The following is a 26,632-nucleotide window of genomic DNA, read 5'->3' as shown; positions in this document are numbered from 1 at the left end:
GGTTAAATGCTCTTTTATGAGTGATATGCTACCTGACCGATGTTCAATAAATTACAGGGCTGTTTTTTGTTTGTTTGTTTGTTTTCGAAAACTAAGCACAATGATAGACTGTATCACAGATAGCAATCTGTGAGAAAAAGGGTTTAAGTGTGACATGATGGATAGCTCTTGCTTGACTAGTTATATTTATTGTAATAGAGAAATTATTTTGTAGACCAAGGAAATGTAGTAGATTCATTTATCTACACTTTTGTAAGGGTTTTCTTGTCACCTACACCTAATAAAGAATTAGAAAAGATTAGTAGACAAGAGGCACTCTTAAAATGTAAACTACTGGGCCAAATGGCATTGAACCTCATGGGCATCTTAAAGACTTGTCATGTGATTCATCAGATTTCAGTTTTTCTTGTTCAGATGGTGGCATAAATAAGAATTAAAGCTCTGATGAGATTGGCTGATAATGCAGTGCTAGAAGACATATGGGGAAAATCAGGATATTATGTTGTAGTCATGATCACTGGATAAGGCACTAGTAAAATCTCTGTGGAGTACTGGGCACAGTTTGTATGAATTGGCTGTTAATGCATCTAGAATGGAAATCAGAGTGTAGTAGTCAAAGGTGTAAATTCCAGAGAAGATAACGTGCCTGGGTTTAAGGCGGAGCTTGATCAGTTTATGATAGGAATTACTTAGAGTGGTTCCCAGAAATACAGAAGGGAGTTAATTCTAGTTGTATGTTGTTGTGTGCTAAGCTTATTTAATTAATAGCATAAGATCTGATTGAATTTAACTCTTTTCTTGTAATTAAAGTGTTAGCTGCTGAGAATGCTATGGTGGAACATCTCTGAGTGAATTGTAAATATCTTTGATATGTGATGGATGAGTGTCTGAAAAAGAGTATGTGTGTGTTAATGCAGTTGGCAGCTGTGGGGAGGCATGTCCTTCAGGCATGTCCTTGAGTGCCCACCATGCACTTTTGAGTTGTTCCACAACTCCAAATAGACTATCTATCTAGCAAAATAGAACTTTCTGAATATGTACAGCACCTAAATTGAAGAGTAGTGGAGGTTGAAAACTTGCAGAAAATGGTATTTTCTCTTTATCTTGTTCAGCTAGATTTGTGCTTGTAAGATACTATTGGAAAACAGTCTGGCAACTTTATGCACTGGGTAACGGTACCTACAGTTGTCTAATGGTGTGGCATCCAGATACATGTAGAAAGAAGGAAAAATGAGACAAGCCAGGTAATTGGTTTACGTGGCTGACCTGTAAGACACTGTTGTGGCTTAACCGGCAGGCAACTAAGCACCACACAGCTGTTCACTCACCTCCTCTCCCCCTCCTCAGGATAAAAAGGCAAAACTCATCAGCAGAGATAAAGGCAGTCTAAAGGAACAGAAAATGAATGGAAAATAATGATAATAAGTATGATAAAGGAATAGACAAAGCAAGTAATGCACAATGCAGTTTCTTACCATCTGCTGACTGATGCCCAGCCAGACCTGGAGAAGCAGCCCCCACCCCAGCCAACAACCTCACTTCATTGTTCACCGTGACCCCATATGTTATGGGGTCATGCCTAGTCAGCCTGGGCCATCTGTCCTGGCTGTGTTTCTTCCCAGCTCCTTGTGCATGCCCAGCCTCCTCACTGGCAGGGCAGCATAAGGAGCTGAAACATCCTTGTCTCACTGCTCTACAACAACTAAAACATTGGTGTGTTATCAGCATTATTCTTATCCTAAATCCAAAACAAAGCACCATGCCAGCTACTAGGAAGAAAATTAAATCCCAGTTAAACCAGGACAGACAGACATCTCATATTAATATATTTTTCATAAATAAAGCTTTCTTTAAAATGATCATGATGTTTATGGATAACCTGAGATGTCTAACATTTGTAACCTGACTGAGAGTGCCTACTTTGGGAAAGTTGTGTATAGCTTTAATCAAAAAGGAGATCTCTTCCTCCCAGCAGTAAAGCTGAGGCTGGATTCAGGGACTGCAGTAGAGTGAAGAGTCCAGTATTAGGCAGGCACCTTTGGTCTCAGTATGGTTAATAATTTTGAGGTGAGGTGAGGTGGCATGTGCTTTTGATAGCTGATGCTCAAAGTTATAACCTGCTAAACAGGCAGCCCATAAGAAGTGAGATGTTTAGTGACAAGTCTAACGCCTCTCCTGTTGGTCAGGAGCATACACATTTCTGTTGAGATCACTCATTTTTTTGTGCTTAGGATCCAGACTGCTGAGTTCTCCTGAGAGTATTTGAATTAACAAGGCTCTATTTTTATGTGAGTGATAATACCTGTATTTTGCAGGATGCAATGACAGTTGTCTGTTAAATAGCAATTTCCAGTTTCAGAATGAACCTATTTCAACTGGGACTACATCACCAGAAAAGTACTCTAGCTGGGTGCCAAAGAATAGTCAAAAAGTCTAAAAAGGTAGGGAAAAGGAAGACTTTTTAAACACAAGTATTCCAGGCCATGGTGTAACTAGGGATGCAAGACTCATGGGTCCAGTGGCAAGACAAGAAATGGACTAGCAAATGAGACGTTCATCTAGCACAGGCGGGTCTTGCTCTCAAGATGGTTTCTACATTTTACATTAGACTGTAATTGGACAATGACAGAAATAACCCAAGGCTTAGAAACTGCACACTTGCCATGCAGCTGAGTAAATGAACCACTGTCACAGAAGTACTGTATGCTCAAACTTACTGCTCCTGGGTCTGTGGCTTCATGAAAGAGTGCATGCCATCTTCAAGACTATAGTGAAAAATGAGGTGTCTCTTCTCCACGTTCTTTCTGCATAGCGTCAGAGAGACGTGAGATATGTCTCACATCCTGTATGTTCCATAACGTCAAAGAGACAATGCTTCTGTGCTTAGACTGGGAGACTTCTGTTTGTAACCAAGCAGTATGCTCTATGGGCCAAACTTCAGGCATCTCCAGGTTAGGCTTGACTTGGAAATAAATACCGAAGTTCCATATAGGTCTAATCTTTGGAACCAAAGATTTGGTTCTTGTCCATAATGGATAACAAAAGAAACAACTGAAAGGTAAGTGGGCTGTATAGTGTCTGAAAAATACAGTTATGTAATTAATCTTATTACTGTACATGTCTATCTACTATAAAATGCTTGTCTTAAAAAGAGACAAGGCTGTAAAGTAAGTTGGCACATATTTGAAGTCAGAATGTTTTAATGCCTATGTATTTGTATGCATTTCAGATTTTGGAAAAAGCTAAATAATTGCTTCTGTTTTTAAGAAAATTTTAGGGCTTTTTTCAACTTGTATTGTACAAATAATCCTGTTATTTCAGTACTATGACTTCAGTACTGTGTTCAGTCAGAACTGAAAATGAATGGTAGATCCACAGTTGTATTATGCTAGCAAATACACAGCTTGTTCTAAAAACAGAGAGAAGGCCATGAGTACCACTGTTTTCAGCAATGCTTGGAGCTGCGTTGTTATCTTATATCAATGGTTCTTTAATGGCTTTCTTTAGATTCTGTTTTGTAAAAAGTAGAAAATCTGCTTAAAGTGTTACCTTGCAATACTGTCTTGACAATGATATGCCATTATGTTTTGGAAGTAATAATCAATTCTGAACAGCCTGATGATGGTTAACATAATGAAAGAAGAGTGCCAGGCAAAATGAACATTCACAAAGACAAACTTCATCTTTCAGAATGAATAATACTTCTATTATTTTAATGAAGAAAATGTTTATAGGACGACACATATAAAATGAAACACTGTATCCCAATATTGCTGTCTTATTTTAAACCAGAGCACACAAACAATAATTCTGCAGTGAAGGGTGACCACATTCTATTTGGTGATATTTTCTTTGGAAATCAGAGTGTCTTTTACCAAGATGGGAGGTTAGATGGAAATTGATTTTTTTTTTGCAATACACAAATAAAAACAATCTGTTAGTAAATCTATAAATATATTCCCTTTGTTTTAGAACACAACAGCTATTTAAGATCCTCTCTCAATGGGGTGGCCTAAAATTAAAAGAAAATGAAGGATTTTGTGTGGTCAGGGGCATTCAGTCAATTGGAATTCACATCCTTGAAGTGTTCAACCAGTTAAAGAGGGATAGCAGGATTAATAATCAACAGGTGAAATAGACTTTTGTTCAACAAGCAGAAGAGTAAGAGAGATTAATTAATGGTCCTTAATTTAATCCTAAGGTGTGCAGAAGCAAGAGGTGGTGTGTAAAAGACTGGATGACAACTCCATTGTACAAAACAATTACTGTGACCCTGACAGTAAGCCTCCAGAAAACCAAAGAGCCTGCAACACTGAGCCTTGCCCACCTGAGTAAGTCAGCTATCACTAAGATGGATCTGTTTTGCATAGATGGAAAAGCCTTTGTAATATATAATAAATCCTGTTGACCAAGTATGCTTAAAATTCTGATCTGGAATTAGAGATCTGTCCTACCAGAGACGCTGTTTGTTTTTGGGTTTTGGTTATGGTATCTTGTTCCTCTGGAATCAGTCATGAAAGAAACATAATTCATCCTAGAAGAGGTCTGATCTGACTGAGAAACTGGCATTCAAACTACACAAAGCAACACAGACACTGTAAGTAAAAAGATACGGGCAAAGCAGTTTCTGAAGATGGAGGTGTCAGGTGTGGTGCCTAGTGCTCAGAACAGAACTGGAGAACATTCTGACACTAATGGCAGAAGAATCTTGAGGTGAGGGGAGACTTACTTTCCCATTATGCTAAATGTTTACCGTATTTTTGGGTATATTACTTTTAAATTTGTGTTGAAGTGTTCAAATTGGAAATGGTAAACCTAGAAACTGCTTAGCAGACAAACCATTTACTGGTAATAGTTATGTCAAACAACTTTGTCTTCTTCAGGATTCTCAGCATTATACAGTAATACTGTGTGCCTTTAGGATTAGGTGCATACTCTGTTAAGTCTATTTTGTTTTATATTGAAGGATATCTGTATGTTATATATTGAAAAGATAATTAAAAATACATCAGCTCATTTGTTCAAAAATAAAATTTGGCAAGAACCTATAGGATAGCTTAATCTTACTACAAAAACTGTTTAGAAACAGCTGTGATAATTTGCATTGGAAAATAATTTCAGCATTTGCACAACAGTTGCTTTTTGAGATTAAAAAAAAACAAGAGATACCTTATCAATTGTATTGATGTATCAGGGCTCAAGCTCTGGTTAGCTTAAGTTCAGTGTTATTCTGTACATACAGTTTAACTGGGTGTGAAAATCATTAATGCTGATTAGTGTAGATATCACAAAGTAAGGAAATACTGGGGCCTCTTCTATATGTCTACTACAGACTGTATGTCCCCACAATCTATCTGTCAATATGTGCTTATCCTGCACATATGCTGCTTGTATAACACTAGTGTGGCTGTAAGTGCACTAAATAAACTCTCATGCCAAGTGCCTGAAAACAGAACTTGGGAAGTGATCATGTTTTGTCAGTTTCTTTTCACCAAACAAATCCCTTTCCTTTCCTTTGTGTGATTTAACTGCTAAAAAATAATTAGCACTCCCAAAATTAGTGATAATATAGTTACTCTAACATATTTTTTTATTTCTTTTTTTTTTAAAAAAAAAAAAAAAAAAAAAAAAAAAAAAAAAAAGAAACCACAAAGCAGAATGATTCTAGATTATACATTCAGTCCAGCAGGGAAATCAGTGAACATGATGAACATGATTAAAACCAACTCATCAACGTTCAGAAAGTGGGTAATAAGTCATATATAAGCGTATACTTGCATATGTCAGAACAGCTGATCCCACATCTGTCTTCACCCTGATGGTCCTCACAGGGTGAATACAAAATGCCAAATTTGTAAGGAAGAGTTCTTGATTCCTTAACTTTGCAAGTTTTCTAGAAGGAGGTTGTTGAAATACTGTCTTTCGAGGTGGTTGCCCTAAGAAGTTTGACCATTTTGGCTGGAAGATCTATCAGTCAGTAAGGCTTACTCTTTAAACAGAATGGCCAGATATTTCATTTCCTGTTCTTAATACAATTCTGACTTTCTTCCGATGATTACCAAAAACTATGAAAATGAAAAGACCTATGTTACTCCTCATAGTGAATGCCAGTTACATTACGTTTGAGGCTTCTGAACAGTAGCAAAGACTATGTTAGTTCACATTGCAATAAGTGATACCTAAAATTCCAGATTTTAAGAAAGGATACAGGATTATCTCCGGATCTTATGGGCTGTTTCATAGTTCTTTTCCTAAAAGGTGAATAGTGCCGTACTGTGATAGAGTCTAAACATAAAAGGTATCTGAGAATACACTTGAGCAAATCACAGTATCAACTAAGAATTAACAGTACAGTGTCTCCAAAGCTCTGAAGAGGTTCTAATTCTCCCTGGTGTGGTAAAAGCATAAGTTTGTTGAGAATCACAAATTAATGCTTTCACTGAGATAATGACAGAATATGGCATATGTTTGAATATCTCTGTCTTACTGGGCTTGAAATTAGCAGAAGAAAAACTGTTTCATTGATTCAGGTTCATAATAGAATACATTCTGTAACACAAAATGCAGCAGCAAATACTTTTGGCTGAGGCTTCAGACAATGACATCTTTCAAGGCCACTCTGAGCATACATCCAGGAACTGACATACCTGGCATTTTTGGCATGTTGACAACATGGTGTAGCATTCATAATTAACTCTCAGACTGATTCTGAGATGAAATTTCATTTTGTTATAATGATATGAGAAAGGCAAACATCTAGGCTTATAACATATTCTTTAACCTACAGCAGCGGTTCCCAAATATTTCCAATTGCAAACCACTTTCAGATGGGTAATGTCATGCAAGTCCAGTGCAAATCTGCTTGAGTAACTGAAATTTTGTCAGGATCAACTGTCCATCCTAACTACTTCAGTCTAGGTTGGAAATTGCAGCTCTAGAAAAATATGTAGTAGTATTATTATTGGAAGGTATGATTGCACTGAGGCATAAATTAAAAAGTTCAGTGAACAGACCCATAAGTTTCTACTTTATTTCACTCTGAATAGATCTATTGTTAATAATGATTTAGTTTTAGTAATTTAAACTATTAGGATTATGGGTTTGTGCAATTATCTAATCCATTTCTGACGTGTTAATAGAATTTCCTAACTTTTTCTATCCAGATGGTTTATAGGAGATTGGTCAGAATGCAGTAAGACCTGTGACGGAGGAATGCGTTCACGAACAGTTCTCTGCATCAGAAAGATTGGACCTTCTGAGGAAGAGACACTGGACAATACCAACTGCTTAACACACCGGCCTATTGAAAAAGAGCCCTGTAACAATCAGTCCTGTCCCCCACAGTGGGTCGCTTTGGACTGGTCAGAAGTAAGGAAATTTTGCTATGCTAGCTCAGTAAGACAAGAACTCTGACAACTGAATATTGGCACATTTCCTACTGCTGCTCAAGATTTAAAGAATTAATGAAAAATTCAAAACCTGATTGATGTGGATTATTGAAGCAGTCTTTGTTACTTATATTTCATTCTTCTTTTCTTCTTTGTTGCCAGTTCTGTTGTTTTGTCAAACATTTATGACCTGTTGTCATTAATTATAATAGAAAAATAGTAAAATATGAAATAGAATATTAAAGTAATAAAAAAATAAAAACTAGATTAGCTTTCAGTATTAGATCTTAAAGAAATATTCAATTTGCATTTCCATTATTTCTTGAATGGGAAAACAGCTGGAGAGAAGAGTTAATGGTTTACACTATCAAAAGCCAGAGTAAACTGCAAAATTCTTTTTCTGAAGTAGCCATGCTCATGTAAAGCATCACCTTTTTTAGTAACATGCCTTAAGAGGCAGACCTGAAAATTGGTGTTCTCTTAACTGAAGAAAGAGCATCTTTTATTAAATATGGTGATTTCTGTTACAGCATAAGTCCTTATAGTGATTCAAGTATTAAACCTGAAGGATGTTAACCAGTGCAGCTGAAAGAAGACAGATTGATCTGTGATACATTTGAGTGGTACTCCATCACATGCAAATAACAATGCAAAAATGGCTGTATATTTTTTCAGATCCATCTATCCTGGACTCTTATATCACACCTCTTTTTATCTCAATGTAGCCTTTGTTGTACTTACAAGTAAGGTTTTCCTGTCTGTGGCCCCGCTGTCAAATGCAGCAATATAATATAATTACTTTCATAAATTGATTAAACTGTGTTTTAAAAATAGTTAATTTGGAGCTGTCATACTGCTTCTTGGAAAATTATTCCTGAATTTTACTCTTTGAATTGCAGATGTTCCAATCCCATACCAGTTTGTACATGTTTGCTTTTTTTTAAGCAGCCAATACAAACCCTACTTCTTTTCCAGATATTATTCATCAGAAAGGAATTAACCCTGATCACATTTTGCTTTCATGTTTCAGTTTGAAGTCCGTATATATTTCTATATATAATCTCGAAGGCGATTTCGTATGTGCCTTGTTCTTTTGTTTCCTGCCTCTACTGAAAATAACTATAACGTATGGTGTATTGGTATAGTTTTTTCTGTTCCACAAACATCACATAATGATTACTTAAGATATCTTACATTCTGTTAATACTTCTATATCTTTATCCTCCTTTTTTATTTTCATTTCAGTTAGTGATTTACCAGTTTAAATAGAGATTGTTTGTTTTTTTAAGGGTTCTCTTGTATTTCATACTGCCAAATTTCACTTCATTTCAGTTATTCTTGTCTTCAGGGTTTCCAGTTCTTTCTTTAGAGCATACCTCTTTAGCACCAAGGTCAGTTAGTTACCTGTGCTAGCTGCTAATTTCAGTAATTTCAGTAACACGACAAATGAAACCACTTTTGTATGAGTATCATTAAGTAAACTATAAAGAAATATACATTAGATCCAGTCCCATGACTGATCCTAGAAGGTCTTTGCAGGTAGCATCTCTCAAACCCCATTGAGGATAACCACTTTACTGAAGCCTAGAGGTTAGAAATCTTATGCTTCCTCTTTCTGAAAACAAATAAACAACAACAACAACAAAGCATGAAGATTGTTGGAATAAACTACAATAATCTTAGCAATGATAAACCCATGGTTCATAGTATCCCATTTCCTGTATACTTGTTTGTCTTTAAACAGTCTTTCAAAATAAATTATAAAGCACTCTAAACAATCAGGAAGATTAATGTGCTTGTGATTGCACAGATCTCTTCTATCCATGGATAGTTTTATCTCCAAAAATCATTGCAGCCTCTGGAAATTCAAAGTACAAAGAAGGAGGCCTACTAGTGCCTACTTACTCTGAGTAGCCATACCAGTAGTACAGATCAGCTCTTGCCATAATTGTTTAATACAGGTTTACAGAATCATAGAACCGTTGAAATTGGAAGGGACCTCTGGAGGTTACCTTGTCCAACTGTCCTGCTCAAGCAGAGGCACCTAGAGTCAGTTTCCCAGGACCATGTCCAGATGGCTTTTAAATACTTCCAATAAAGGAGACTCCATCCATTATTAGTAATAATAGTCTAGATATTATGGCAGAACTTAAAAGTAGTAATATCTTCATATGTTGTGAGCTGCCATAGAAGGTGGTGAGGTTCATTTCCTTACTTTCTGAATTTCATGCCTATATAATCTTCATGTGTTCTTCTCAGCTGAAGAAACTATTAGTGTAGACTTTTTTTCCCCATTATGCACATTATTTTTCTTTGAACAAAAGAAAATGTGTTAATATGCTATATTGGTCAACTGATTGGTTTTGTTCCATGAGGAATTAGGAATTAATTGTCATTTTAATGAACTTCTGTGTAAAGAAAGTTCTTTTAAAGTACAATGAACTTCTGACTTTTTGTTTTGTTTTCATTACTTTTATCATACAGATGTTTTTGGTTATATTTTAAATCTCCTGTTATTTGTACCAGGTTTTGTTAATAATTTGATATCGTAAAACAGAGGTTGTACCTGGATCTGTCTCTAGTTCTATACAGTTTTAAGATAACAGATTTTTTTGAATTGATTCTATAAAAAGTTGTCAGTTTTACATCTTGAAACCTGTAGGAAAAAACATTCATTTCAGAAACTTTTCTCAGTTTAGAGCAGGACTTCATGAAACGACACAGTGAATGTTAAAATATGTCTTGATCTACATGTGGAACCATATTTTTTACCCCACTGTTTGCTGGCATTTCACGCAAGAAATAGAGAATTTAAATCAAGGCAGAAAATATTTTAAATGGTCCTTGTCCTTATCTAAAAAGGTATAGCATATTGCAGCCCATCGAGAATGAATTTGATTTGGAAGGAGCAGAAGGGGAAGGAGTGAGAAGGAAAGAATGGATGAGAATGAATGTTCAGTTGAAGACTCTTTCACATCATATCTGTGGCATTGATAGTTCTAAGCACTTTGTGACCATTACCATGGTACTTCATTTCTGGTTGGAATATTTGGACATTGTCTCAATACTAACATGTAGTAATATTTATTTGACAAGTTATGGAGTCGTACATACATGTTTTAAATACTGTCAAATGTAATCATTCCCTTGTAGCTGCTTTCTGCAGACTTTGCTGACTGTTATATCATCCTTGGAACTGTCAACATAGAAGCTTTCACATCCAACCTTTTATAGAGAAGGAATGTGTTATAATTTGAACACAAATATTCTCATCTAAAGGTTAAAACTCTGCTAAGCATCTGGTTGTGAAAAAGTGCTGACTTCTTGTACAAATTCTGCCTGATGATAACATTTTAATATAATGAGGAAAAAAGCTTTTTTTTTTTTTTTTTTTTTTTTTTTCTGCTCAGTGTTCCCAGAAAGATAATATATATAAATCCCTCTAGTAATATATTATCAAATATGTATATATATTTGTATGATTTTCTGACAGAAGCATGAAAATGCTGCCTGTTTTTGTACAGAAAACAAGAGTGAAAATAGAAGAGTCGAATAATGCTTCCCTTAAAGCCAGTGGCAAATTTTGCTACATTTCTCTGGAACGCACGTTCTAAAGCTTTGCTTTTATATGAAAAATAAGCAATATTAGGTAAAATTAAGAAATTTTTAAAATCTTTCATATGCTAATGTATTTGTTGAGCATCACTATACTTTTTTTTTTTTTTTTTTTTTTAATTTAAATTATAATTAACAAGAAATTAATTAACAAGAAATTTTCTATCTTGTATGATAGAGAAACAGATGCTTTTTGTAAGCATAGAGATCAATCGATGTCCTTAAGAGAAGGGCAGGAGCCCTGGAAGTGTTTCAGGCCAGGTTCAATGGGGCTTTGAGCAACCTAGTGTAGTGAAAGGTGTCCATGGCATGGAATTAGATGATCTTTAAGGTCTCTTCCAACCCAAAGCATTCTATGATTCTGTGTTTCTATAAAAATACCCATACCTATATTAAAACTGACAGTGGCTTGTCCAGCAGAATGTAATCATTCAAGCCAATAGATGTAATATTTTGGATTTTAGTCAAGTCTTCAATACTGTTTCTCAAAGTATCCTTCTGGACAAGATGTCCAGCAGACAACTAGACAAAACAAATGTTTGTTGAGTTGGGCTCAAAGGGTTTGTTAGGAAATGGAGTTACATTGAGCTAGCAGCCAGACACTAGTGGGCTTCCACAGGGCTCCATTTTAGGGCCAGATCACTTTCATGTTTTCATAATTGACTTGGGTGCAAGATTTGAAGGTACACTTAGTAAGTTTGTGGATGGCTCTACATTAGGAGGAGCTGTTGACTCTGCCAGAGGTAGAGAGGCTTTGCAGAGAGAGCTTGACAGGCTAGGTGGGCTGGGCGATCCCCAACCATATGACGTTTAACAAGAGCAAGTGCCAGATTCTGCACCTGGGATGGGGTTACACATGTATATACGTACAGGCTGTGGGACAAAAGGCTGGGGAGCAGTCCCACAGAAAGGGATCAGGGGGTTCTGGTTGATGGCAAGCTGAACATGAGACAGCAGTGAGCCCTGTCAACAAAAGGGCCAACTCTGTACCCTGGGGTGCATCAGGCACAGCACTGCTAGCTGGTCGGGGAAGGGATTGTCCCGCTCTGCTCTGCACCAGTGCGGCCTCACCTTGAGTACTGTGTGCGTTTTTGGGCACCACGTTATAAGAAAGATATAGAACTGTTTGAGAGTGTCTAAAGGAGGGCTACAAAGCTGGTGAAGGGCCTACAAGGGAAGATGTATGAGCGACTGAGGTCTCTGGGTTTGCTCATCCCAGAGCAGAGCAGGCCGAGGGGAGGCCTCATGGCGGCCTGCAGCTCCCTCACGAGGGGAGCGGAGGGGCAGGCGCTGAGCTCTGCTCTCTGGGGACAGCGACAGGACCCGAGGGAACAGCATGGAGCTGGGACAGGGGAGGGTCAGGCTGGGGGTTAGGGAAAGGTTCTGTACCCAGAGGGTGGTCGGGCACTGGGACAGGCTCCCCAGGACAGTGGGCACAGTACCACGTTACCAACGCTGTCAGAGTTCCAGAAGAGCTTGGACAAAGCTCTCAGACATCTGCTTTCATTTTTGGGTGGTCTTGTGTGGAGCCAGGAGTTGGACTCGATGATCCTTGTGGGTTCCTTCCAGCTTGGGATGTTATATGACTCTATAATTCTTGGGTAACATCAATTTTGCCATAAAAAAATACTTTGAAGTAGTTGAGGTGAGTTATTCTGCACACTGTAAATTACTTCTATGTATTTCTAGATAATAAAACAGCAAAAAATAAAGATTTCTTGGGAAGAACCTTATCAGAGACAAGTACATTTACTGCGCATTCATATTACTGTCAGTCATGACTTCCACTGAGTCAAAAATTCAACAGGCATGTGGCAGTGGGGAACATGATTTTCTGTTTTTCTTTGAATGGGTATTTTGTCTTTCATTTGCTTTGGAGACATACATTTGTGTTAACTTCTATTGATGCTTTTTTAGTTTTGGTGAATCACTATTATTGTAGGCAGCCTGTTTCCTTACTTTGCTTTCAGTTCTGGGTACAGGGTGTAGTCTATCTTACTTAGTGGAATTTTAGCTACAAGTAACTCCAAAAAATGGTGTTTTTGTTTTGTTTTGTTTTGTTTTTTTACCAGTAGCTGGTACAAGTAGCTGAAAGATTTTCCTCAAGTTGCAGTTTAGACATGGATTTAAAAATGTGTTTTCAAACAAGACTAGAAAACAGATAGACCTAAACTCAAGTGCCAATCCTCAAACTCTTGTTTATTTGCTACCATGTTCTTGGGATTGTAAAACTCATAGGCACACTGGATTTTGACATTTATTTAACTGATTATCGGAAGTTCTACTTTTTCCCTGTCTTGATGCATAAGAGAAGCTGAGTGCCAACCTCTTCCCAAAGTCATGCAGTGATTCACATGCTAGATATTTCTGCACATATCCTCCCTCTCCAAAGGCCTCTATTCAGAAGACATTCTTTCAGCATGTCTAACGAACTGAGTTCTCAGTTGGTGATAGCTTGCTATTTGTGTTTTTATAGTATTTCAGGTTTTAGAATGCACCACCCAGAGTGCAGAACACAACTCTCTGCAACTCTGACGAGTTTCAAGTCTGTCTGTCTCCTGCTGTTTCTCAAAGTGAACCGATCGCAAGTCTGTAGACTACCCTTATGATGGTGGCAGGTCCTTCCAGCCTTCTCTCTCTTTCCTGTTGACTTCTCACAGAATGTTCCACTGCCAGGAAGAGGAGATTGAATGCAAGTGATTTTTAAGCACTGAGCTAGGAAGGGGCACTTGCTTCCAGTTCCTGCTTTAAGGTTTTATGCATTTTATGTAAAATTTTGTGGAAAAAATACAATATTCCATAGAATTTGACCAAAAGAACTTATGATTATGACACGGAAGCTGACATATTCATTGTCATTCTCTTTTGGTCTCTATTTAGCATCAATATTTCTTTCTTTCTTCATTTCAGCCATACAGATTTTTCTTCTCTTCTTTCCCTCCTTCCCCTAGTTTTCTAGTAGACATATGCTTAAGGTGTACAAGATTCGTGTTAAAAAAAGTAGAACAGGGAGTTCTAAGTTGTTTCTGAAATAACTACACTCAAGTTTGTTTCATAATAATGATACATATGGCAGACCTTTTTACTTTTCAGCAAAGTGCTTATCTTAATCGTAACCTAAAGGTTTTCATGTACAAAAGCAAATAATAGTTACATAAATAGCAAAGGAAATACACTTTTATTAAATTAAAACTTATAAAAGATTTAACTTAATAAAGCAGTCATCCGCCAGCTTGTTTGTGTTTCTAATAATTTTAAAACTACCATTTGGGGAAAATTATAGTTTACTTGTAAGAACGTAAATATATCCTTCAACTTCTCCATAATATTTCTTTAAAACTTGTACTGACCTTTTACTGGAATTTTCATTTTTTGTTTGTACCAATATTTTTTCAGTGCACGCCAAAGTGTGGTCCAGGATTTAAACACCGAATTGTTCTGTGCAAAAGCAGCGATCTTTTAAAAACTTTTCCAGCTGCTCAATGCCAAGAGGAAAGTAAACCTCCAGTCCGCATCCGCTGTAGTTTAGGTCGATGTCCTCCTCCTCGCTGGGTTACTGGAGACTGGGGACAGGTAAGATAGTCCATATAAGTATTTACTGCTGTTAGTCTCCTATTCATTATGTATCAGGCTCTGCCACCTACTACGCGTAAAACTGTTACTGGAAATGAGTAAGGGATGGTTCCTATGACTGAAGGGAAAGCTATTAATCTGTTTATCTCAGATTGAAATACGGTGCATGTGTTGTCTGCTGAACTGTAAAGGATTTGTTGACAATAATCTGGTTTCTCCTGTGTGAGTTTCCGTGTGCATGCTTTATAAATTAACTAGTCCTTACTGAAGTTTAATAGAAGGGGAATTTGCAATACCAGCAATGTTGCAAGCTTTAGTAGTTTTAAAACATAAACAATTTAGTTTGAGAAACTTGATGGAAATACAAAGCCATTTTAGTATATTTTACTGTACAGAAAGATGCGTAGCAGCCCAAAGAACTAAGAGGTTTTTTATAATTTTGTATAAAATATGCTTAATTATTGAGGTTCTAAATTGTTACAGCCCAGGCTGAATGGTGCTGCCAGTTATGCAGTGTTTCTAAATAGGATGCACTGAGTTTCTTTTTATTATTATTTTTATTTTTTTTTTCATCTTAATTATGATAAAGAGCCTGTTATTAAGCTATAACTTGATGTTTTCTAAGTTTGCTGATAAATTTGCTTGTAGTGAAAATAAAACACTAGCAGATTAACAAATCAGGAAACAATCATTTGTGGTATTACAGTAAAATTCATTTGCAGTCCATCTTTTCTTTTACGTTAGTTGTTCAGATACATATTTATCTGAAATTGAGGTAAGTTTTAGAAACACTGTTTAGATACAGAAATTCAAAAATGTTTTGAAACTACAAAGTATTTTTGTTTGAAAGATACTTATCTTTGTTCCTAGAAAAATTCTGTTAGCAGATTTGAATTCTTGTTGTCCTTGTATTTATTCTCTTTGTTCTAAACTAGATGATTTCTCTATTGAAAATACGTGCTTAACCTCATACATAATATATGAAATAGTGTAAATTTTATTCTCTTACCTCATATCTGAGCAGTTTAGGAAGCTAACATTGCACTGTGTTTTATTTTCTTTGAAAGACAAATGCTGGTATATACTGTCAAAAAAGAAGCATCCTAAATACTTTATGAAAATAATTTTCTGTATTAACCAAATCCCTCCAGATGCCTTTTTAAAAATTTGCCCATGTGTACATAGACAAATGTACACATTTGTTCCTGACTGTTCTCCTGTTTTCCTGCTTTATTATTAAAAGTTGAATCTGAGTTGTTTCACTTTTTTATGTCTTATTTTTAGTGTTCTGCACAGTGTGGTCTTGGGCAACAGATGCGAACAGTGCAGTGCCTCTCATATACCGGACAAGCATCTAGTGAGTGTCCAGAAACACTTAGACCTCCATCAATGCAGCAGTGTGAAAGTAAATGTGACAGTACTCCCATTTCCAACACGGAAGGTAAGTTTGCCATCTTAAAATAAAGTAGTCTGAGTGAAAAGAGAGTGAAGTTTAGTGGTCAGTATTACTGCATTCGTTTATTATTAGGAATCTACATTATATGATTGCCCAGACTGTGACTTAATTTTTTTGCAATTATTGTCTGTTAGTCAATGTAGTTCAAAGGTGAAGTCAATGAGAAGCTACATGCTACATACAGGTTCTTTGTTTAAACAAACAAGCAAACAAACCATGTATAGCCACAGACAAATTGCTATCATTTTGTGTCATTAATCTTCCAGTCTCTATACTGGTGAATGGAAACGTTCATGATAGCAGGGATAACATGATATGCTTCTTAACCCACTGAGTTCGTACCCACTCCATCAGCGGTGGAGCAGGCAAAATCATTTAATCACATGTTCATTGAAAAACTGGGACTACACATTTAATGCTACCTGGTGCTACAATTATGTTTGTACTGTACAGTACAATTCTGTTTGTACAGTACATACTTTGACTGACTTATCAGCCTCTTCTAATTAACTTTGAATTTCCTGTATTCATAATGCCTGTTTTAAATAATTTCAGTATTTTTACGCAATACAGACTAATTGATCAGACTATTATCTGTCTTCATCATAACATAATTTATGTTATAGAATATATTAGATAAGAATGTCAAAATAAATGTGTTAATGTTTATGAAGTGTTCCAGGTCTGGACTCATAAATTCCCCATGTAAACCTCTTGGGAAATTCTGTCTTCAAAGTAGAATTTGAGTGCTAGGCAGCAAAAAGTTTCCTTGCTGATCAGAAAAATTTAGAATAGTTGTTCACCAGATGATTACATTCAATTTTGTGTGAAAGGGAAAAAGCAGTCAAAAATCATAATACATGTCTGAAAATCACAAAACATTGCACAGCAATTGTAGTTCTTTTAAAACAGGTATTCCCTAAATTTTTAGTGCTTCACTTCACAGTCTCAATATCACTACTCCTTTAGCATAATTAATGTAAATGGAGTGGCTTTTGCAATGGTTCTCCAACAGTAGTGTAGTTTGATGTCCTGTTTATATGGAGCAAGTGCTCTGATTTTTACTCAAAAAAAAAAAAAAAGGCAAAAAGCTAGTCTTTCCTTATTTGACGTTCATGTAATAACCTTCTGTATCCATTTAGGCTCACACCATAGTTTAAAAATTGTTGTAAAAGTCTGTCAATGTTAGACATCTTAAAGAAAGAGAGCATACTAAAATCTTCCTAGAAATACACTGATAATTGTTTGTGAGCGTGATAATTTATCACTTGGAGTTTTTAATTTTAAATAGACAATTACCATCCCATGTTTTCATTAGAAATACATCATCATAATAGAATTTTCCTTGGTCACTTTAATTTCCATTTCTATGTTTAGTACTCTTAAGTGATCCCTAGGCAATTATTATCAATGTAGGAAACTTTCTCTCCTTTAAGCTCAACAGCTAACTGTTATTTTATTTCCAAACACAGGAGTTGTCTTTTTTCCAAAGTAAGGAAGGTAGTAAAATAGTTTTAAGTGTGTGTGATTAAGTCTCAGTCTCCTCTTCAAGATGAAAAGGTCAAGTCATTGCGTTAGTTATTCTTTAACACCAGAAAAATAAAGCAATCTGTTTTTTCGGTCTGGGATTTTTGGTCTATGATATATGGATACTTAGCATTCATGGACTTCTTTAAAGAAGAGCTGTGCAGGGTAACTTTGAAAAGCAAGGCCATAGTGTTTTCCAGAGACCCAGACTTTCACTGGAACATTTGGCCAGCTCCATAGTGACAGCCATGCAGCATCATTAGCAGGGTACTTTACTTGATCTAATAAGTCCTAGGAGTAATTAAAAGGAAGAAGATACTGGCACAGTCTTGTCCAATAGAAAGTTTCCAACAGTCATTGTGCCACTTAGCACCCCATTTTTGTTTTTGTCCCACACTGAAAGTCTTTACTGGAAACCACTGATTATTTGTAAGTGGTTAAGTGGCTCAAGTGGCTCAGAAGTAAATGTAATCTCAAAGTTCACTTAACAGTTTAAAATACCTACGTCCTTTCAGAAGAACCTAGCTGCAATCCATGAAATCCTAAGGGTGCCTTATCCCAAAATTTGACAAAAAAAATGTTTTCAATTTATTTTTTTTCAATATTTTTATATCCATTTCTTAAATATATATCCTAATTTATAAACATTTCAGAAGTATTAAATACTGAATATAAGAAGCACAAACGGAGTTGCAAAATGATGTGCATGCATTGCACATTTTCTGTTTGTACTTTGGCCTTAAAAATCCTTAGACACAAGAAGCTGATAGATCTTTGTGCATGTATGTAGCAGAGTGTGTCTGCCTGCACATAGGGACTTAGTCTGCATGCCATCAAGAATTACTACATTGTGCTTTGGGCTCCACTGTGGGGAAAAAGCACCCTCAGCAACCAGTCATTGCTTTGCAGAAGGGTCGGGCTAGCTGAGGGAATTCCTGTCCTATTTCAAACTGCAGCAAACTTCCTGGTTCCCTTCACTCCCAAAATTCCAGTGCTCCCAGCCAGTGGGACCCATTCATCAATTTCTGAACAACTTAGTTTTGCTAACCCATGATAAGAAAATACATATTTTTCAGCACATTTTTCAGCAAGTATAATAATCACATTGGTAAAGTTTGGAAGTGCTTTCTCGGGGAAAGTGTAGATTGTTTACATAAAATAATAGTCAAAATTCTGGGGATATAGGATTAGTAAAATAAAATTAACATATATCTTGTCACATTAAACATTCCTTTAGGTCTTTGTTTTCAGTAAACTCTTCACTGGAGATGTAGAACATTATAGATAAGGTTTTGAGGCAACTGCTGAGTACCATTACATTTAATGTTGGAATTGCGCTACAGACAGCATGTACCACACGATTTGAAATGTATTCAGAATTATTTTGTTCTCTAAGTATGTATGTCTGCTGAATCTAGACTGCTAAAGGCCACCTGAAACTTTACATGACAAACTATTTAATCTACGTTTATGTCATTTCAGTTCCCCTTGTATTTTTTATGGTAAGCCTTTACAGTCTCTTTAGTAGACAGCACTGTGACATTCTGTGCTTTTATTACTGTAATATGATACTTGGTATCATAATAGTGTCTGATCTGACAAGGAAAGGAGAGATTAATATATGTAGTTTATTGAAACTTGCTAACAGTAGTTACTAGGAACAAAAAGGGCTCTGCTAAACCTCCCATTCAACGATAGTCCTGTGAAGAATAGGCTACTGCATCGGCCTCTGTATCTATTTCACAACTGATATTTTAAACAGAAGTTGTGGGCACCTTCCAGGATATTGTCTCACTGCTGTCCAAATGGCACTGGCTGAACAGTGTCCAAGTTTGGTCAAGAGGAAGAAAAACATTAGGAAACATGAAATGGGATAATTTCAAATCCTACTTTAAGCAAAAATATAGTTAGTGGCTTTACCTGTATTTAACTAAATACGATATGTATGGGGTTATTTGGGGGATTGAATAAACTTTTACATCTCATCAAGATCAAGTGAACCTTTTTATTCCTCACTTTATTTATAATTCACTACGTTTAGCTCCAATGTTCTCAGTGGTAATAAACGCAGGGACCTGAAGTATCTCTGGAATATATTTGACCTCTTTTGGGAAGAGTTTTTCAAATAAAGTAGTGACCACATGCAGTTGCAAATAGAGAAATATGCCTCTTTTTCAAACAGCTACCCTCAGTGTCTTTTCTCCTGACATCCAACTCTGTTTCCAAATAGAGAATTTAAAAATTAGAAAAATAGTGCATAAAACATCAGGTAGCTGGAGTAAAGAATGATAATGAAAGCACTATATCTAAGTTAATAAAATAAAAATTTTAATCATTTCATGTTTTTACTTGTCTAGCTACAAGCATGCACATGGTCATTGTCAGAAGTACCATTAAGTACAGACCCTGAGTTCAAACTCACGAATGCTGTCCTAGGTTCAAATACTAAAAAGTCTCATCTGCACATAACTTTCCACTACAGTGTGCTGGCAGCTTGAACCCCACTGCCCATAGCTACCTTTTCTGGAGGAAAAATATGTTTGTAGAAGGAAGACAAATAGGAGTAGCTGAAGGATTGTATGTACATCCTGATTGTGTTTGTTTCACTATTACTTCTTGCTTTTCTTACATGGTTGGTGTGTCTGTCTGTTACCTTTTTCACACTTAGTTTACGGACACTTGGGAATCAAGGACTTTTGTTCTATCAGGCCTTTGTGCAACGGGATCCTGGCCTTCAGTCTTCACTTTTAGACAGTAAATCAACACAAAATATGATAATGTTCAAAGTACAGCTAGATCCAATCCTTTTTATTCACATTTTCTTTATACGTATGTAATTTGAGAAAGATTGTAGAAGAAAGAAAGTATTAAATATGACCTTAAAAATTTACAGCATTCTTTTGAGACAAATTATTTTCTGAAAAAATAGTCTAATTTCATTCTTCCCGCAGCATCATTTCAGATTTGTGGGTTTTGCTTTTTCTCCATATACATCTTTCTTCTTCCTACCTACAAAACAAGGCTCCTTGCCAAAGTCCTATTTTAATATCAGCCTGGAAAAATAATACACAAATGCTGTTAACTGGAGTGGTAAATCCTGTATCAGACACCTGCCACAATATTCACTCCGATGAAAAGCAAATCTGCAGTAGCAAATTCTGAGATGTAGAACCTGAGTGTAAAAAAGAGTTCTCAGATAAGGCAATATCTCTTACATGTCACAGTAAAAACTGGGCATAGACCAAACTATTCCATTCCTTATTACCACCATCTTTCTACAGAACGGAAACTGAGCCACAGGAGAACCATTGCATATTCCTGCAGTGCTCTGTAATGTACATCGACAAGTCACTGCAGATACAGCTGGTGTGGGATGGAAAGCAAGGAATGCTTGCTCCATCTGACAGAGCTCTTCTTCCCTTCCTGGAACCTGCCAGTATGACAAGGGCAGTAAGCCCAGCATACAGGGAAAATGCAAATATGAAAAAAAGCTCTTGCATGCCTATTACAGGCATAAAAGTGCCTTTTTCTCCTGCGTAAAAGGAAGTGTGGACATATGGAATCGAGCCTAAAGTACAACATTTGGCCAGGTCACTGAACTCACACTGTTGGTGCCTTGATTTGTAACACTGTTTTTTTTATCCATCCCTGTTCACTGCAATGCTTATACTATTTCAAGGATTCTTACAAATGCACAGGCATGCTACCAAATACTGCAAATTGTGTTAGATTTTGGATAACCTCTCACAGATGAATGAAATAACTCCTGAGAAAGAAGCTATAAAAGTATTGTAAAAAAAAAAAAAAAAAAAAAGACTCATGTTTCCTAGCTGTCTCAAGTGGTCATTTATTGCAATAACTGATAATTTTTTCAAGACAAATTGGGCACACTTAAATTTCTGGGAGATAAGACCTGCAAATGATTTTATGGCTTTTAAAAATATACTACATGCACTAAGATGATTAAGGAAGAGTAGTTACAAAGAGGGCAAGGTGGATGGATAGAGCAGAAGCATGTTAAATCTTAAATTTTCTTTGTAGTTTAATTATTATTTCTGTTTTTGTTTGTTTGTTTGTTTGTTTTTTCTCTTTAATACCTTTAATTATTAGAGTGCAAAGATGTGAACAAAGTGGCATATTGTCCACTGGTGCTGAAGTTCAAGTTCTGCAGTCGAGCATACTTCAGACAGATGTGCTGCAAGACCTGCCAAGGACACTGACCCACAGAAAGCATGAGAATGTGCTATCATTGTTATCATTGTGGAAAAGTGTCCATCGAAGAGAGCCACACAGCGGAATGAGATTGACGTCCTTGCAAATGCATTACCCTGTGGAAAACGTAACCACTGGTCAGCCCCAGCTGACAGGATTTCAATATTATTTTAACTTCTGTGAAGTGGGATTTATTCATCCAAAGTGCTGGACACAGTATAAGGAGGGCATGCCAAATTGGAAAGATCCACACAACACATATAGAATAGCTTACTGTGGAACATTTGTGTTCTTTTGACTAAATCCAATAGTCTGTTTACCTCCTTGGACCATTAAAATAATTTTTATTATGGACTTAGCAATGACACTGAATCCATTTGTATTTAAAACTGTTTAAAATGTAGCTGTTATGACTTGGTCTACTATGGAAGTAAAGAAGAATCAAAAAAAATGTTAAGTCATAGCTTAAAAATGTTAACTATTTTATCTCACGACACAGCACCACAATTTAAATTATAAAATGAGCTTGGAATTGTTATTTAAGGAGCAGATTTTTTTTTAAAAAAATGTATTTTTCCTTCATTCCATCTAATTCCCTTTGGAGTAATCCATATTTCCTGAACACTGCTGTGAGCCATATATAAAGCTATACTCAATAGAACAACCATGAGGGACATTGTTTTAAGAGGTGCAACAGTTATTGCAGTGGTGCATGAAATACAAGTGTGCTATGAAATGAAATGAAATCTATGTTGCAGGTTTATAGCCATCTTACCATTGTGCAAGCAAAGCTGAGATTTCTACTAAAAGGGAACATATTTCAATACCATGGAGGAGTGGTACTCCAATAGTGGTGAAGACCGTACGGCCAGCTCTTTCACTGCTACTGTACAGTTTGCTTAGAATTTAAGACTTTGACTTCAGCTCACTTTTGTTTACATCACTAGCCACAAAGAAACAACTTTGTTGGCATCTATATCCGTTTTATGCATTACTTTTGATTCTCCAACACCAAGAAGTTCTAGTGCAAAAAGATGTGTAATAACAATACTTCTTTACAAAGCTGGAAGTTAAAATGGATTTCAAATGTTCCCTTCTTTGATACCATTGTGGAAGAGCATTTTTTTTTTTTTCAAAAAGAATATGTGAGTCTGCAGTTCAGGAGTCCACATCAGAGTGGACAAGGATTACAACCAAAGATAAAAGATTTTTGGGGATATCTAGGTTCTGCAAATGAGAAGTCGAGTGTGCTTGAGCCAAAAGGCATACTGGGCTATCAGGAGTAAGGCACACTGGAAAAGGGGTGGCTAGAATGAAGTCTGGTCACCTTGACCTAAATGGCCAAGTACCCATTTAAAGCTGGATCATATTTAAAGCTTGAGGCAGCTTTCAGTGTGAGACTGGAACAAAGTCCTGCCTCTGGATTAGTAGCTAGATGCCAGTATAATTCTAGCTATTCCAATTATTCTGCTGTCATACTCCACTTATTTCATATTACCATATTTTAATATTCACCAATTACTTTGCGATTTTAAATGTGAAACCAAACTGCTTAGGCAAGTCACCTTCAAGAATCTACCATAAAAAATGTTTAGTATAGTGCTCCTCTTCCCCTTCACTTCTCAATAGCAAGACTCAACAAGGAGATAAGGAAAGTGGGTACTTGTTTATATTAATATATTGTACTTGAACACTTGCAGTTTGCAGCAGGTACTTGATGAATGTGCTTTTGTGTCAAACTATGCCTCCTTTGTTGTAGTGCAATTAAAATTATGTGAACAATAATGTGTTACAAATTCTAACTCAAATAGCACTTTTTTTAAGAAAGTACTCTTTTCAGTGAAAAATAATTTCAAAATATCATGAGATTGAAGTGTATTTTACCAAGAACAAGCCAGATGTGTTGCACACTATTTACTAATGTGAATTAACATGGAGTAGTAGATGTTGTTATTAGCAGGACTCATACTATGAAATCCCCCCAACATATTGACAATCTGTCAGTGGGGTTTTGTGCAACCCACATATTCATGACCATCAAAGTTCTGTCATCTGCTACCTCTTGCCAGTATTTTCACTTCCTTACACCTGAGACCAGTGGAATTAATTTTCAGTTGGCTTGCATGTATTCACATATGCTTATCTGCTGCTCTCATCACCGCATAAACAACTCCTGCTAAAACTGACACCAGTAAACAGCCTTTGGGAGTTGCACTTATGGATTAAGGGCAGTATGTAGTTCTTCTTTGTTAAGTGAATTGACTTTCTGTATCCTTTTGACAAAACACCTTGGTGCTAGCATGCCCTGGTTAGGTCAAAAATATGATAAAAGGGAAAGGCGTTCCTATGGCATTCTTTAAACAAGAAGCCTCTCTGTGTCAGGGTCCAGTTTTCTCCAGGGCATGACTCTGTTTATAAGATAATGTGTCTTTTCAGCTAACAAGAAAAGGTTTTTTAATGTATTCAAACGAAACCTTTTTTTTTTTTTTTTTTTTTTTTTTTTTTTTACCTCACTTAGGAAAATTGTAAGGAGTGTTTCCAAAGACACATTTTGCTCTCTTACTGGTGCTAGAACACTAGGGAGTCCCATGTTTACTCTTCAGCATAACAGCACTGAGGCTGGAATTTAAAGAACTCCCTGGAGCAACATTGAATCATATTGTTAAAGGGAACAAAACACAGAATGTATGTGGATTTACAAACTAAGCAACACTTCAGACTAAGACTGACAAATGAAACCTACTTCAAAGAAAAATAATTGGTTTCCACGGCACAGTTCATTGCTGCTGCTACGCTGTAGCCATCTATATAATCTAAGCTAAATAGTGTTATATTCCTAACTAGTGACAATAGGACTATTTGTGTAGGCTATAAATATGAAAGGCCTAGAATCAAATAGTAGAATAATAAATGCAGAAATCAATCTGGTGCCAGTACTTCCACTGAGCAATACTATCAGCTGAAGAAGATCAAAACAAAACAAAACAAAATCTATGGATTAACCCCTCAAGGTGTATACACCCAAAAATAGTCCATTTTATTAGGAACTTTGTAATGGAGTGAATGTCACATAGATATCCTTAATAATACAGACTGAAATTACCTTTGTATTATTGTGATTAGTTGCTTATTATTTTATACTCAGTATTAATGTGGTACACTGTTACTTTATTATTATTATTTTTTGCTTTTGTAAATTATATTCTAATTTATTGTCATGTTTCTTAACACTTGTTCTACATGCATTCTCCTGCTTGTAATGAAAACAAAAATATTGTAACACTTGATGCAGTGAAATTCCACACCAGGCACAGATTTGTTTTTAACATAGATAATTTAGTAAAATAAAACTGCAGCTTTTAAGAATGATACCCATGGTATGGTTGTCTATTCCCTGACTTACAGTTGCTAGAATTCTGTATGCTTGATGTTTGCTTCATCAGATGCATCAAAATATATCTGTCTTTCAAGATCCTGTCTTTCAAGTAACATCTATATGTTATGCCAGAATTCTGTCTTTGGCAGCAGCAATGTTTGTCATATATAAGTGAAACAATAAGGAAAAGGAAGAGTCAAGAATATGATCATGTACATTACTGAGTAATATTTTAGCCTAAGCAATAAATGTAGATCAAGAATGAAATTAATGGCAGCAAATTATCCTGTACTTCTTGGAATGATTTCATTACCAGTCAGTCAACAATAACAATAAAATGTCCTTCTTGCATTGAGCTTTTAAGGTTTCATCTGAAGTTTATCTGAAGCTGTAAATATAAAGAACAAAGTCATTTCAGAAAACTTGGTGCTTAGATGACTGTTTTTGAGAGATACTTCTTTTCTTACTTGATGCAGTTAAAATATCCTGTATTGAAATCTCTGATCAAGTCCAATTAAATATTTATTGTTTCTCTAGAATAAGTTAAAATCTAGCTTCTGTTTTAATGAAAATCTTTCTACTACTATTAGTAAGATGTTAAAGAAATTAGAGTACCTTAAATATTTTGATGAGGCATTTAGTAATTTTTTTCTTCTTCTGTTTACTAAGGAGGATTCAAACAAACAACTGCCTATTTCAAAGGTACTGATATTTTCACCTATCAAGAAGCTTTATTGCCCTACAGACTATAAACTTAAGGTTTAATAGTCTTACTAAATTACACAGTGTAAAAACAGTTTTCTCTGTGATTCCAAAACTCAGTTGATGCTTCCCCCATACATTCACACTGCAAATTATTACCTGATAGGTTTCCCACAATTGTTCAGTTTTGAGTATTATTCTTTTCCCCTGGAGCAACTGTGTTTTGGATTATAACAACAAACTGCATACACTGAAACAGATGCTCTTGTGTTTCTCTCTCTTCCTGCTTCTGCTACTTTATACTTACCATCACCCATGCTGACTACAGAATTCCTGGCACACAAAGCTCCCTTCAGTCTTCTAAAATGCACTCTTCCTACACCTAGAACTTCCTTCTAGTGCCAACCCTGCTGTTACAATTCTCTGTTATACTTTTTCAGTTTATTTCTTAAGGAGGCTATCTTTCATTGAACACCATTTTTACCTGAGGTTCTGCTTATCGTTCCTCTGATTTACCTTTCTATAGCCCATGATTCAATATATCCCTTCATCAGTAAAATCCCTGTTCTCTCTAAATGTATCTGATCTATGAGACAGACTTGTAAATACCGTCTGTAGAATACTGAACAGGCCTTGGTTATTTTGCTGACTTTTTTATTATTTTTTTATTACTACAAACTAAGGTCCAGGACTCTTTTGTGGACTTTTACTGCCATAGACTTTGGATGAGTCCTATGAGTCTCATCTGGAGTCAGTCAGTCATCAATCTAAGAGTCTTAAGAG

General features: G+C 36.0%; 1 protein-coding gene across 9 annotated transcripts in view; it reads left to right on the top strand.

Moving 5' to 3' along the window:
• ADAMTS6 (ADAM metallopeptidase with thrombospondin type 1 motif 6) overlaps nucleotides 1–25,503 on the top strand; it is a 155,593-nt gene extending 130,090 nt beyond the window's left edge. For 8 of the 9 annotated variants that reach the window (XM_035310447.1, XM_035310452.1, XM_035310449.1 and 5 more), the window contains 5 exons: nucleotides 4,202–4,331; nucleotides 7,164–7,368; nucleotides 14,400–14,576; nucleotides 15,861–16,017; nucleotides 21,670–25,503. In XM_035310447.1, the coding sequence (XP_035166338.1) occupies nucleotides 4,202–4,331; nucleotides 7,164–7,368; nucleotides 14,400–14,576; nucleotides 15,861–16,017; nucleotides 21,670–21,779 (779 nt within the window). In that variant the 3' untranslated portion in view covers nucleotides 21,780–25,503. Of the gene's footprint in view, nucleotides 1–4,201; nucleotides 4,332–7,163; nucleotides 7,369–14,399; nucleotides 14,577–15,860; nucleotides 16,018–21,669 lie in introns of those variants that run through there. The other variant, XM_035310453.1, reaches the window with a different exon arrangement.
• Nucleotides 25,504–26,632: the final 1,129 nt, after the last annotated feature.

Source organism: Oxyura jamaicensis, chromosome Z, assembly GCF_011077185.1.
Source record: "Oxyura jamaicensis isolate SHBP4307 breed ruddy duck chromosome Z, BPBGC_Ojam_1.0, whole genome shotgun sequence".
Lineage (NCBI taxonomy): Eukaryota > Metazoa > Chordata > Aves > Anseriformes > Anatidae > Oxyura > Oxyura jamaicensis.
This window is presented reverse-complemented; position numbering and strand designations above follow the sequence as displayed.